General features: G+C 52.4%; 1 protein-coding gene across 7 annotated transcripts in view; it reads left to right on the forward strand.

Annotated features, from left to right (window-relative positions):
- Nucleotides 1-2,482: 2,482 nt before the first annotated feature.
- Angpt4 (angiopoietin 4) overlaps nt 2,483-13,648 on the forward strand; it is a 33,385-nt gene continuing 22,219 nt past the window's right edge. Inside the window, exon 1 of one of the 7 annotated variants that reach the window (XM_039104603.2) lies at nt 2,483-3,133. In XM_039104603.2, coding sequence (XP_038960531.1) covers nt 2,801-3,133 — 333 coding nt within the window. In that variant the 5' untranslated portion in view covers nt 2,483-2,800. Of the gene's footprint in view, nt 3,134-8,342; nt 8,829-8,960; nt 11,531-13,648 lie in introns of those variants that run through there. The other 6 variants (XM_039104601.2, XM_039104600.2, NM_001106526.1 and 3 more) reach the window with 6 other exon arrangements.

Here is a 13,648-nt window from a genome sequence, read left to right on the forward strand (position 1 = left end):
ACCCCTTTCTCCCTCTGTCCTCTTCCCCCTCCCCTCTTTCTCTCCACATATTCCTGGCCAGCCTCTCCTCTCTTCTTCTCTCTTCTCCCTCTTTCTTTCTCTGTCTCTACTTCCCTTCCCATGCTCCTAAATAAACTCTAGTCTATACAATACCAACGGTATGGCTGGTACCTCAGGGGGAAGGGATACCTCAGCATCAGCCAGCAAGGAACCCTTCCCACCTCACCATACCTAGCACTACAAAACATATCCTGCTCTGTTTTATAAAACACAACGGATAGTCTGGCTTTCCTCTATCTTTCAAGAGCTGTGTGCTTCTATATCCTTCAGTGACCTCATGAGAAACCAGACCACCTGAAGCCACCAGGCTGGTGACATCTCTGAAGAGATCTAGGGAAGGTCAGCTGCTGACAGAGGAGGAGGAAGCCTTCAAATAAAGTCAGACCAGCCATCATGGTTCAGTGGGGGAAGACGAGCAGACGGCTGCAAGGACCATCCACGCTCCTGACCTGAGAGATGATAATTGACCACTGTGCCCAAAGCCACCACGCACTAGGGTGACTGGTGGGTGCTCAGAGCAGGTGAGCAGCCGTGCTCTGGACAGAGAAGGCGGCATGTGCATGTGTGCAAAGGCCCTGGGAGGAGGGCGGGGCTGAAGGCAGTGGTGCCAATGACTAGCCATCCCAACATGTCTACCGGAGATCCAGCTCTTCCCTTGGTCTTGCAATGTTCCTCTTTAAAGCACAACCGCCTCCTCTTTGTGCTGAGAGCTGTTTGCATAGCCGCGTGACTGCTTGACGAACCCTGTGCAGAAAGCAAAGCCTTGTTTCATTCATTCATTCACTCATTCATTTGTTCTCCCCACCATCAAAGGTGTCTCCAGTGCAGGGGGCTCTGGTAGACAGAAACTTTCCACTGCCACCTGGAGGCCACACCCCACGGCAGGTGTGAGGACCATTCCTGTATCGGCTACAGACAGGACCTGAGAGGCCTGAGGGCCTTGTCCTCGGACAGGGTTAAGAAACAGAGAGCCCTGGAGGGAATTAGGCTGAGTAATGGCCGCTGAGTCTTCTGTGCGCCCCCATCCCCACTGCCATCCAGTGCAAAGCCTTTCAGACTGTGTGTCTTTTGGCAAATAACTTAGCTGCTCTGGGCCAGGTTTGGTTTTCTCTGTAGGAAAATGGAGAGGAATCCTGCATGTCAGCCAATAACCATGACGACGGCTGCCCTTTAGTCTACGCTCCTACGCGCACAGGGCATACACAGAGCTGCACTCCTGCTCTGCCCTTCTGCTTCCTTGGTCTCCTCTGCGATCAAGGCAACCAAGGCAGAGCTGGGCTGCTGAGCTCTGGCATGCAGGCAGGCAGGCAGGTACCTTGAATGCTGTCCTCACTGCAGCTGTTTTCCCTACCAGAGCCTCCTGCCAGGGTCCTACCTGGTCCAGGGTTCAGTCCCAATGAACTCTTGTTCATCCATCCATCCATCCATCCATCCATCTATCCATCCATCCATGAGGAGTTCAAAGAAGAGAGGAACCACACCACAAAGCTGGGCTGCCTGCACCCTGAGGCACAGACTCAAAGTCACCGCACTAGAGACAACTACCAGTCCCGCACCCCCCCATAACCATGGCCCCAGAAACCAGGGGCCTTCTCAGGCTTTCAGTGCTGTATCTGAAGGAGGAAAAGACAAAAGGTGACACCGTGCCTCCCCAGCGTGTCCCTGAACAACACGACCTGACTCACTTACTGTCATGTTCGGTGAAGTGGGCACTGGCATTTTCCTTATCCGAGAAGCTAAAGCACAGGGGTTAACAGACTTGGTGAAAGCCACACAGCTGGTAAGCGGCAGCACTGGGCTTTGAACAGGAGACTGAAAATTCCTCAAGTCCCAGAGCCAGGACTTCTACACATTCCTCAAGCAAGAGCTGAGTCTTGGCCTGCTCTGCAGCAGGAGTGTAAGATTTAGGGCCAGCCACATCTGATTCTAGGGGTTCTAGCCAGGATACTCCCCTGGCCCAAGACTTACCACCCAGAACAGGAAGTCCCGGGACAACCTACCCAGGAGATTTCTGATTCCTGGCGCCACCACGAAGCCAGAGCCACCACAAGGCAGAATGCCCCCACCCCAGGCCCCAAGGGAGAAGGGAGGCCAGGAGCCAATTGTGCTGGGCACCCACAGGACTCTACTCCAGCCTCGGAAAGCTTTCTGTCTCCGGGCTGTTTCTCCAGCGTCGCCTTGCTCCCTCCTCCCCAGGCTGCTCCGGGGATCACTGCTTATGTTCCAAGCCTAACTTGGAATCAGAGGGGGGAAGGTGGAGGGGCTGAAACTTGAGAACTGGGCTTTGGGGGACAGGGGTAAGGGTGGAGAGAAGAGAAAGCTGGAGAGAGGGGAGGAAGAGACTCAGATGCTTCCCACTCGGGAGGGAGCCTTGCATTAGCTGTGGTCCAGCATGTGCGTGTGCGAGCGCATGGGCAGCCTTGAGCCCGCCAGGGAGGACAGGCCCCACTGCACAATCAAAGTCTTAGAAACAGAAGGAAGAGGCAGGAAGGGACAGAGAGAGGACAGAGGTGCCTAGCGGGTGGGGGGAGCAGGAGGCGAGGCCTCAGAGGGGAAGCCAGCAGCTGTGGCTGCCCTGAGTATAAATAGCCCAGAGGAACTGGCCCTCAGGACTCACAGCAGTGAGACTTTGCAGCCAGGTCTTCACAGGCCCCAGCTGCACAGCACATCTGGGCTGGCTGCTGGTAGTTACCTGCCCTGGTACCTCTGACAAGACCTCCTCATCACCGCTTGGTCTCGGATGCTCCGCCCGCCAGCTATGCTACTAGATGGCCTCCTCCTGCTGGCCACCATGGCTGCAGCCCAGCACAGAGGGCCAGAAGCCAGTGGGCGCCGCCAGATTCACCGGGTCCAGCACGGCCAGTGTAGCTACACCTTTGTGCTGCCTGAGCCAGATATCTGCCAGCTGGCGCCGGTGGCACCTGAGGGTTTGGGGGGCTCCAATAGCCTCCAGAGGGACTTGCCTGCCGCAAGGCACCACCTAACAGACTGGCGAGCCCAGCGGGCCCAGCGGGCCCAGCGTGTGAGCCAGCTGGAGAAGATTCTAGAGAATAACACTCAGTGGCTGCTGAAGGTACAGCTGGGGTCGTGTGGCGGGCTAGAGGGTGGCTAGGGGGCTGCCCTATGGACAGGCAGAGCATTAGCCCAGAGGTGTTCATCTCAAGAGAGAGGGGCTCAGGCTCGGTGTGGTATAGAGCCTCCGGGATGTGGGTCCAAAGAGGGCCCTGGATGAGGATGGCTGTGAGGCCTCATGTGAAGGCTGAGTACCATCTGCCCAGGCTTCTCTCAGATGTCCATTCACTCATGTAAGAAGAATTCGCTGAGTGCTGACCATGAGTCAGGACCATTCTAACTGCCCGGGTATCCCCACAAGGACAGGACAGTACATTCCTATCTAATGGGCTGGGGAAAGGGCGTAAAAAAGTCATCTGCTCTGTGGGGCAGTGACACACGTGGAGGTGGGGCCAGGAAGAAGGTACAGGATGGCTTACCCAGGTCAGATCCTTGGAGGGTCTCTGAGGGAGCGAAGAGAGCAATGGGTACCTAGAGGGCAGGCATCCTAGCCAAAGAGAGGGTACAAGAGACAGCAGGTCAGTTGGCAGTAGGAAGGAACATGGGCGTTTCTGCGTGGATGAACGAACCACAAAGGCATGTGGGACTCTGGCTTCTAAGCGACTTGGCTACCACTGCCTCGTGAACAAGCTGAGACCGATGGATTTGGTTTAAGACGTTATGAGGTAGGATGGCCTCTGGTAGGCCAGACGTGTGGTCTCCATGGATTCGGCAAGCTCTATACATGAGGGTCTGGAGGCCTACGGGATGGGTGTCTGACTCTGCTTTATTCTGGTGAATCACTGATTAACCTGAGGTAAGGTTTGCCGCTGCAGTGTGAGCCCGGTGCCAGGACCCGTGAGGGGTCTCTGGTCATCTTGCTCACTCTGCAAATGCTGAGCAACTGACGCCTCGGTGAGCACCGGCTACAGAGCTGAAGAAGGCAGGCTGGGCTATGCGTGTGTGGGCAGCATCTTGTCCTGTGGGATCAGGATGCCAGAGTCCCTGAGTAAGAGCCACCCAAGAAAAGAGGAGACCTAAAGCCATATGAGGAGAGGACAGAATCAATCCATGGAGGCCTAAAACAAGGTAGAAGGCAGAGAAGCCTGACGGATAATAACAGGTAGGCTAACGGCCATACAGAAGGCCTTTATTGCCCCTGCGGCTTCTATACTGCTGGAGGTTTTTTTTTTTAATTATTATTATGTTTGTTAACGTATTTGTCTGTGGGCGCATGTAGGTTGGCACACACATGCCACATGTGTAGAGGTCAAAGGACAACTCGTGGGAATCACTTCTCTCCCTCTGCCATTTGGGCCCCAGAGTTCAAACTCAGGTCATCAGCAAGTCAACAAGAACCTTTACCATCGGAGACATCTTGCCAGGCTCTGAACTTCTTAAACTAGACCATCAGTTGATAGTAAAGGCTTGTTCTCCCATAGAGCATGCACATTCATTATTTACACACATGAACCCATACTAAGACAGCATGCACCCATGGGTGAGCTCCCTGCAGTGAGTAGGCTGGACTACATGTACTGAAGTCGTCTCCTCTCCTGCCACACATGAGCCTGAGGTCCATGCTGCAACCCAGCTGCTGCTCCTTGCCTTCTGCCCCTCAGGTCTTCCACCCCACCTCATTCTGTGCCCATTTCCCTAGCTTCCCTTGCTGACTGTTCCAGGCTGCCTGAAGCCCAGTTCTGTGGCAGCCGGCCCCAAGTTCTGTGAGATATCTGAGCCAAACCTTCCTCTCTAACCTTCCTCTCCTCCTCTCCACTCATCTCTCGCCAGATGTGTTCCAGCTAAAATAAACAGCAGAAGGTATGGGCCACTGTCCTATGCCTCCCAGTGCCCAGAGCGTGCTCAGGCTCAGACGGAATAGGGGCCCTCAACCTCCTCACCTCCCCCTTCCCACGTGGACTTTCCTCTCTCTGCTGTTCATCTCCTCGGCATCTAATCAGCCCCAAGCGTCCCCTATGCTCAGGACGATGGAGGTGTTTATAGCACATTCTGTGCATCCTTTCTCCTCAGGTCATCTCTCAGGTCCCAAGTCCTGTGACCACAACTCAGTTCATCTTCTTAGACCTTGGGACAATGTTAGCAGCCAGAAGCATCTTCCTGGGTTTTCCCAGAAGCACTCTTCCTGCACCCAGTCCATCTCTCGTAGCCCTGCCTGGACCAGCTGTGGGCTTCTCTGTGCTCACTGGCCCAGGACCCGTCATCTCTCCTCTAGACACTGTCTTTACTTCTTTCTAGTTCCCCACCCCAAGTCCCACCCTCGCATCCCTTGAGTCGCCCAGGCCTGGTGTTTGGGAAACACTTGAGTCAACAACAGAATTTGACTTGATGGTTTGAGACAGAAAGGCACTTGGCCCAACACTTTCTATGGCACAGGATCTTCCCTGGGTGCCACCAGCCTAGACTGGTGGTCCAGGGAATCCTGTGGGGCTGAGCAATGATGGGAGAGTCCTCCAGCCTGATCTCACATTGGTGATCCAGATTAGTCATGTGGTTATGGGTGAACAAGCCTGTCCCCTCATCTGAGAGAAAGTCAGGTGGTGCTGGGAAGACTGAGACCCTCAGGCTCCCTTCACTGTTGTGTCCCAGCTACATGACACCATGCCAGTGTGGAGCAGCTCACCAGGCACAGTAGCAGGGGGCTTATAGGTCTGTAGCTTCTCAACACAGTTCAACATCCCAACTCTGAATTCACTCATGGTCCCTCTTAATCACATGGACCAAAGGGCATTAAGATATCCCTTAATCACATGGACCAAAGGGCAGTGAGATATCCCTTGGGGCAAGGAATGTCCCTCACCCGTGCCATATTCTCAACAGGCTCCAGTCTCTGGTGGGCAGAGACTTACCATCCTTAGGGTAAGGGGCCTCTTGGTTGAGTACAACCTTTTACACCCCTCAACATTCATGCCAGGTCAAACACCTGTACAGCCTGCTACAGATAAGACCTATGGACCTACACAGACCAAGAAGTCACTGGGCTTGCATGTGTCACCTTGCAAAGCAGCAGAGCCAGGAGCGGGAGAACTCTGACCCTGAAGCTTCAGTCAAACCTTCCCTTCACAGTTTTAGAGGCTTTGCCTCCCCAGGCCTCACTAAAGGAGAACACTGCCCAGGGCATTCTCTGCTCACTCGGGTCTCAGCGTGTGCAGACTGCATCAGAGTCCTCTTTGCAAATAGATGGCAGTCCTAAAGGTTTGAATAGTCATACACACATGCACACATATACACAAATGCAAACACACACATGCAAACACTCTCTCTCACACACACACATACATACATGCACACACAAACACACACACACGCACACACACACACATACAGACGTACATACACACACTCAAAGATCATTCCACAAGAATTCACACCCCTTGAACAGGTATCATCCCAGCCCAGGGTTGCTTGTGCTGCCTGTGGGTGTATCTGGGACTCTCCTTAGCTTCCTGTTCCTACCTGGCATTGCCTCAGAGCCATGAAACTCTGTCTCCTCTTCAGCTTGTTTTTGTTTCCTTTTTTGAAAGAGTTTGAAAACATTCCCTGAGCACATCTTCATCCACATAGCCACCACAATCCTGCCTCAAGCTCTGTACTACAAGGTCTGTTTCTTTGAAGCTGCAGGAGGGACAAGCCCCGGCCCCTGCTGTGAGCTCCAGTAGCCTCCATGCTTTTAGTTCCCTGCCTGTTCCTACGTTGTACCTGTGAGGAAACTGAGGCAGAAGGCAGCAGTTCTCCCTCTGGCTATATGTGCCATCTCCTAACTGTGGAAGCTGGGACTCTGGGTGCTAGGCGACAGGGAGCCTCTGGGTCAACACTTTCCCGAGGTGTGACTGCTGGGGTCACCCACACTCAGGATGTTAGCTCCAGCCTCATTTGCCTTCTGTACCCCACTCTCCTCCCCACTCACTCCTCTCTCCTAGAAAGCTCCTGTTCAGTGACTCATGCCTATTGTGGGCCATTACACATCAGTGCTCACTTCCGCTCCATGCTTCCACCTGGGTGAACTACTGTTACCAAGAGGGAGCCGGCACGGACAGCTAGTGAGAGGGGTTCCTGCTGAGCAGTGTGGTCCAGCCAGAGACCTTCCAGGGTGATCAGGAACCTGCCTTAGGACAGCAGCTATAAGACAGAACAACAAAGGTAGCTAGCTACCCAGAACCTTGGGCCTGGCAGGTGAATGTCTGCCCCCAGCAGCTTCTCCATAAACCTCCCTCTCATACTGGAGCTGCCAGTTAGTCATTATAGGCAGTATCTCAGGTTTCTCGGCCACAGAGTGCCATCCTTGACTTCTCCCTGTCCCCACATCTCTCTATGAATGAGAAACCCCCAGTCGATCCCCTAGTGCTGGGCCTTAGCCTCTGTTTACTACCTGAGAACAGCATATCTTCCCAAGACTTAGAGCCAGGGGGTCGGGGGGAGTAGGCGCCATCTACTCAGGTCTCGTGCTTACTTACCTGTTCTCTGTAAGTGCAGCTTTATGGTTCCAAGGCCTGCCTACTGTCCAATACTTTGTCTCTGTCTCAATTCTTTATATCACTCTTTTTGTTTCTGTCTTTATCTGTCTTTCTCTGTCTCTTTCTTTGTGTCTGTTTTTTTTCTTTGTTTCTATTTGTCTCTCTGTCTCTCTGGCCTCTCTCTCTCTCTCTCTCTCTCTCTCTCTCTCTCTCTCTCTCTCTGCCTCTGTCTGCTGTCTCCTTGTGCCGCTCTCTCCTCTCTGACTCTTCTTGTCTCCTACAGGTGCTCCCCACAAAGTCCTTAAGCCACTACTCCTGCCTCTACCTCCCTAGGTGTCCAATCTGGAGATCTTGGACCCAGGACCCCAAGACTGGTTCACACCCTCAGCCAGGCTGCTAAGCTGGGGTGCCTCTGCCCTTCTGCCCACAGCCACACAGGGAAGGAGTCCGCCTTCTCTGATGTGCAGGCCCCTGGCAGCAAACAGAACAGCTAGGCCCCTCAACCCAGTGGCCTGGCTTGCAGGCCAAGGGTTAGGAAGGCATTCAGCAGGAGCCTAGTGTGGGGTCCTGCCCCCCCAGACCCTCCCGGACTGACAGGGGCTCCCAGCAGCCCTGGCCTCCCCAGGCTGCCTGTAAATTCTTGGCATTTTCAGCCTTCGGTTATGCAAACAAGAAATAAATCTCAGTTGCCACAAGAAATAAATCTCGGTTGCCGAATGGAATAGCTTGGGGTTGATTTCCTAACCTCTTCGCTGGCTTTCTGGGCAGTCGGTGCGGGGGATGGGGTGGAGCAAGTGGCCTCTGCTTCTCAGAGGAATGAGATGATATTTCCAAGAAGGGCTTAAAAACTGCTGTTCCAGAAGTCCTGGCCTAGGGATGAGCAATTGGCTGATATTCAACTGGAGGCCGCAGCAGCAGCAACAGTGGCTGCCTAAGACCCGTCTTGCCCCAGAGAGACAGGTTTATTTGTTCATGTGGCTTGGCTAGTCAGCCTGTGGACCAGGGCCATGTGTGTCTAGCTGTCTCCTCCAGTGCCTAGAGTGCTTAGGCTAGGATGCACATCCTCTCTGTCTCTCTCAGAGCAGGAAACGCAAGCCGCAGACATGTCTATGAGCTGTACTTCCTCTGTAACATTTGATCACCTCAACTTCAGCCACATTCAGCTACTTCAACCTCAGAGAGGTCCTGGACTATATCTGTGTTGGCCTTAAGGGCCACCCAATGCCTGAGGCACATGCGGCTATGGTAAGGAGCATGTCCTAAGGGTGCATTGGCCAGCTGTGGGGCAGTGGGGGAGGTCATCTCTATGGTTGGTTTCTCTTGGAAGGGAAAGTTGACATGCTCCCTGCCTCCTGGCGTAACCAAAGGATAAGGACAGGAGAAATTATGGTTGACATTTGCTGGGCACACAGATTGTGCTCTGTACTTTGTGTTGGTTTTAGCATTTAATTTTCACTGTGACCTAAGACGATGAGGTGGTCAGTGATGAGGAGATTGGGGCCTGAGGAGATGGGGTGACCCGTCCAAGATTACGTGGCCAGGGAGTGTAACGTCAGATGAGAGCCAGGATTTAAGAGCCTTGTGGCCCTAACCCAGCCTCCACTGGTCTGTAACACACAACAGGATCGCTGTGCAGGTGTGAGGGAAGGAAGATCATTTCTGAGCAGCTGTGGGCACCTTCCTCAGGAAGCTCTTCAGAGGGAGAGGACAGGAGAGAGAGGCCAGCAGCATCCCTCCGCCTGGCATAGTCTGTTCATTGCCAGCGTCTTTGTCAGTCTGCTCAGCCTGATATCAGACACATCAAGTCTCCTGGTCCTCCCCGTCAGCACCAGATTAGTTTCCTTGGTTTCCTTTGGGCACTTTAAATGTTCGCTGAAAAGGTTCAAGTATAAGAAAACAGAGAGAGAAGGCATTCAGCTAAAAAAAGACAACATTTCACCAAGGCCATCATGCTCCTGCCTCTGCTCCTTTCTCCCAGAACAAAAAGCTATTCTGAACCTTGTTCTGGGGTGCCTGCTCTCCTCCTGTCTCCTCCAAGCAAGGTGTCAGACCCCCCACCCTGCCTGTGAGAAGTACAGCCTCTACCACATACGGTCATATCAGCCATCCCCCATGACCCTGTACCTGACCCCACTCTCATCTCCAGAATGCCATCTTCAGGCATTGAAGCTTGACTGATAATGGCTCAGCCCAGGCCTGAAGAAAGAGTTCTTGCCCTCTGATTAACAGCCTCATTTACCGGCTTCAGACAATGTTTGGCCTCTCCCATCCTCAGTTTACGCAATTGCCAAGTAGGGGTAATCACCATTTCCCTCTGGGTTGCTGGGGACCAGCTTAGAGAAGGGCCTTGCGCTGCAGCTAGCGAGGAGGATGGTGAGTGCTAGAGCATCCCTCCTTCTAGATCATGAGGTTGGGGAGCAGAGCAGGTGGGGTCCAGTCAAGGCCAGAGACTGTCTGAGTTCAGCGCAGAGTCTTGACTTCACTGATGAGATGAGCCAGTTCAAAGCAAAGTTGGATCTTATTTTTAAAAGTGATGTTGAGCATGGAGTTAGTAGAAAGAGATACTATGGGAAAGGAGAAGGAACTCCCAACCATGGATACTCAAGGTCTCACTGAAATGTCTCAGCGGAAACCACATTCTCAATTTTGATGGCTCTAGGGTCTCAAAAAGTCGCTAAGAAATTTTTTTCGTTTCTTTTCCTTCTTTTTAAATAAGTAGAATTGCAGGGTAGTTCTAGGGTTGCCTTGGATGGGAAACTGGGAAACAACCTCGTAGGATAAAGGCATGGGTCACAGGGTTGACAAGGGCATAAGACATTCCTTTGACTGCAAATGGCATTTCTTGTGAGACCCTTAACAAATTGTAGCTTTGCAGTAAGGAAAAGAGAAAGGCCTTGTCTGCGTAGACCTCAAGCGTGACTCATCGCTATTTTGACTTCTTATTTGAAAACATCTTGATATCAGAAAAAATCCTGTCTGTATGTTGGCAACCCTCACAGTCAGTGTTCAGTGTGCCGGAACTGTTGGCTCTCGGGGGAAGTGGGGGTCAGGGAGGGTCAAAGCTTCAAGCAGATTCCAGAATGAAGTGTTCCTTTTGCTCAGTGCCACCCAGTGGCTTAAGTCCAGGAGACCTTGCAGAAGTGTGGCTTGGTACAGCATTCTGGTAACTCAGCCATTCCCCTTGGGAAGGCAGTGCTGAGTGTACTCATAGCAGGGGTCTGAGAGGCTCAGCATCGAGGAAGGCCACTGGGGCCTCTCCAATGGCTACAGCAGGGAGAATTGCAGCTGGGCGGGAATGGAGAGCTTGTTGTTCACACCATTCGTCTTGGCTCCTTGTCTTTAAAAAAAAAAAGTTAAAAGTAGCTTAATGTGGAGCACCCCTGTAATCCTAGCACTTGGGAGGTAGAGACAAAAGAAGATGGGTGTCCAAGACCAGCCTGGGCTACATGAGACCTTGACTTTCAGCCCTGGGGGTAGAAGCTGAGAGGGTGGGTCCCATTGACCCAAGGTGTGGCCCACTCTAACAGTAGCACTAACGCAAACAGTTGCTTATCTGAATCCTGAACTTTGAGCACTTTTTCCCCAGAGAAGACACAAGGGGCCTAGTGCTGTTGCAAGCCTTAGGCTTCACACCGTGTGCACACTTCCATCTCCCTTGGGGGGCCTTTGTTCTTGCTTTCCCTCAACCTGAAATCCCTCGCTCCAGGCTTTCTCTCAACTGTTGGGTCTCATCCTCTCAGCTCAGATGACCCTGACCAGCTCGACCCAATTGTTCTTCCTGCCCGGTTTCTTTGTGGTGCACATCACTAGTGTGTCTGGCAGGAGCCCTGGAATCAGAAGACTTGTCAATTCTGCTCATCCCTGACTCCCTATACCAAGGACAGAGCCGGAACACAGCAAGTGTGCCTGAGTGGGTGTGTGCCGGAAACCCAAGGTCCCACATTGGTGTAAGCAAACAGTTCAAATTATAATACTTACTTTTCTGGGACGTTTTCTAGACCCTTATGTTAGCAGGTTTCTTCTTATCGGGACATAATTCACATATAGGAAAACCCATGTGAGGCCATTTTAAGCTATAAGGTAATGCCAGCATCCCTAAACATTCCCATGTCCACCCAAGGCCTGATGAAGGTAGCTCATGACTTACTAAAAGGTCCCCTTGGTAGAATCCCACATTGGCAGACACCAAGTCTGTGTTTTTCACTTTGGAAACCCGTCCCTGTGACTGGGTACACTAAAGACTCCTCTGCTCCTTCTCACGGCAGACTGGAGCCCACAGGGTGACTGGAGCTCAGCTATTCAGCTATTTTCCAATTAAGATCCATTTATATGGATAACACAGGGGCAAAACAGACTCACTTGGACTGCTTAGCCACCAAAGCCACACACCCACCGGGGTCTGCATGGAGGGTCTTTCCTTTCATCCTTAGTCTCTGCCTGGTGAGAGACTATCCTGGTTCTCCTCTCTTCGTGCCCTCTTCCCCTCAGAGCTGTGCTTACTGACCCTGTAGAACATATCTGTAGAATGAGGCCCAGGAGCCTGCATGGAATGCAGCAGAGTTAGACTTCTAGCCCGAGGCCGAGGTGAAGTCCAGGCTGGGGACTGGTATGTACTCAGCTCAGATTATGAGACTATGCTGCTCTAAGGTGCTAGAAAAGGCACTGATGCCCAGATAACAGCAGACCTGCCTGCGTCAGTCTCTCAAGTGGATTCCTTTCCACAGCCATTGGCTGGTGCCTCAGCCTGGGGCCATCCCCAGGCGCCTGTCTAGCCTGGTGTTGGTATCCAGAAACCCAGCCTGGCTGAACCAAGCCATCTGGCTGGGATTATCTTCTGAGGGCCCAGGCCAGTGGGTGGGCTAACAGATCCAGTAATCGGATCCAGCTGTGAATGACCTATGTCCCACCCATCTACTTACAGCCACAGGCCCACTAGGGGAAAGCAGAGACTGCTTTTAGGGAATCCTAATAACTCAAGAGGGCCCTAAGTCACCTTGAATCCTATAGGATGAAGGAGGCAAATTGAAGGTTTCCTATATATATAAATTATAACTTGGAACCTACCCTGGGGAGGAGAGGTGATCACTCTGAAGTGTGGAGAGGTGTCCAGAAAGTTCTCTACTCAAGAATGAACTTGCTGCTGACTGTCTAAGTAGAAACTTGGGGCCCTGGAGTCTACATCTAATCCATGGTCCGGAAGGCTCCTGCTGAGCAAAAGAATCTTGGTGCAGACCCTGCAGTGCACCTACTGGTGGACCCTGACAGTATCCCTAGGGAGCTGAGGGAAGAGGTAAACAAACTGGAAACTCTTGCCGGGACCTCAGGAGACAGATTTAATAGCAGGACATGTCAGGTGATCAGAGTCAAGATTAAAGACTGGGGGGTTGGGGATTTAGCTCAGTGGTAGAGCGCTTGCCTAGCAAGCACAAGGCCCTGGGTTCGGTCCCCAGCTCCGAAAAAAAAAAAAAAAAGAAAAGAAAAGAAGATTAAAGACTGGGTTTGGGACTTCAGGAAGGGGCAGGGCCATTCACTGAGATGAGCAAAATGGGAGCAGGGACATGGAGGGAAATGGCATCAGAGTCCTATGCTGGACCCTGGAGGAGCTGGCTGTCTGGTTGTTCTGAGGCAGGGTCATGTAGCCCAGGCTGACTGTGAATTCACTATGTAGCTGAGAATACCCTTACATTACTCATCCTCCTGTCTACCTCCAAGTGCTGGAATCATAGGTGCATTTCCCCATATTCGATTCTAGAGGGGCATGTTTGAAACCTGTGCAGATATGGAGGGTCTCCAGGAGGAATTTCTCAATGGAATTGGTGGTTCATGAGCTATGGAGATCCCCAGAGTAGACAAAGCACACAGGCAGCACCCTGGAGTGGTTGGAGCACTGGGTCCTTCAGTATCTGGCCCCAGAGAAAGCCATAAAATCAACTAGGTTTGGGGAGGTGGAGCCATGGCTCAGCAGTTAAGATCACTGACTGCTCTTCCAGAGGTCCTGAGTTCAATTCCCAGCAACCACATGATGGCTCACAACCATCTGTAATGGGAGCTGATGTCCTCTTTTG

Source organism: Rattus norvegicus, chromosome 3, assembly GCF_036323735.1.
Source record: "Rattus norvegicus strain BN/NHsdMcwi chromosome 3, GRCr8, whole genome shotgun sequence".
Classification (NCBI taxonomy): domain Eukaryota; kingdom Metazoa; phylum Chordata; class Mammalia; order Rodentia; family Muridae; genus Rattus; species Rattus norvegicus.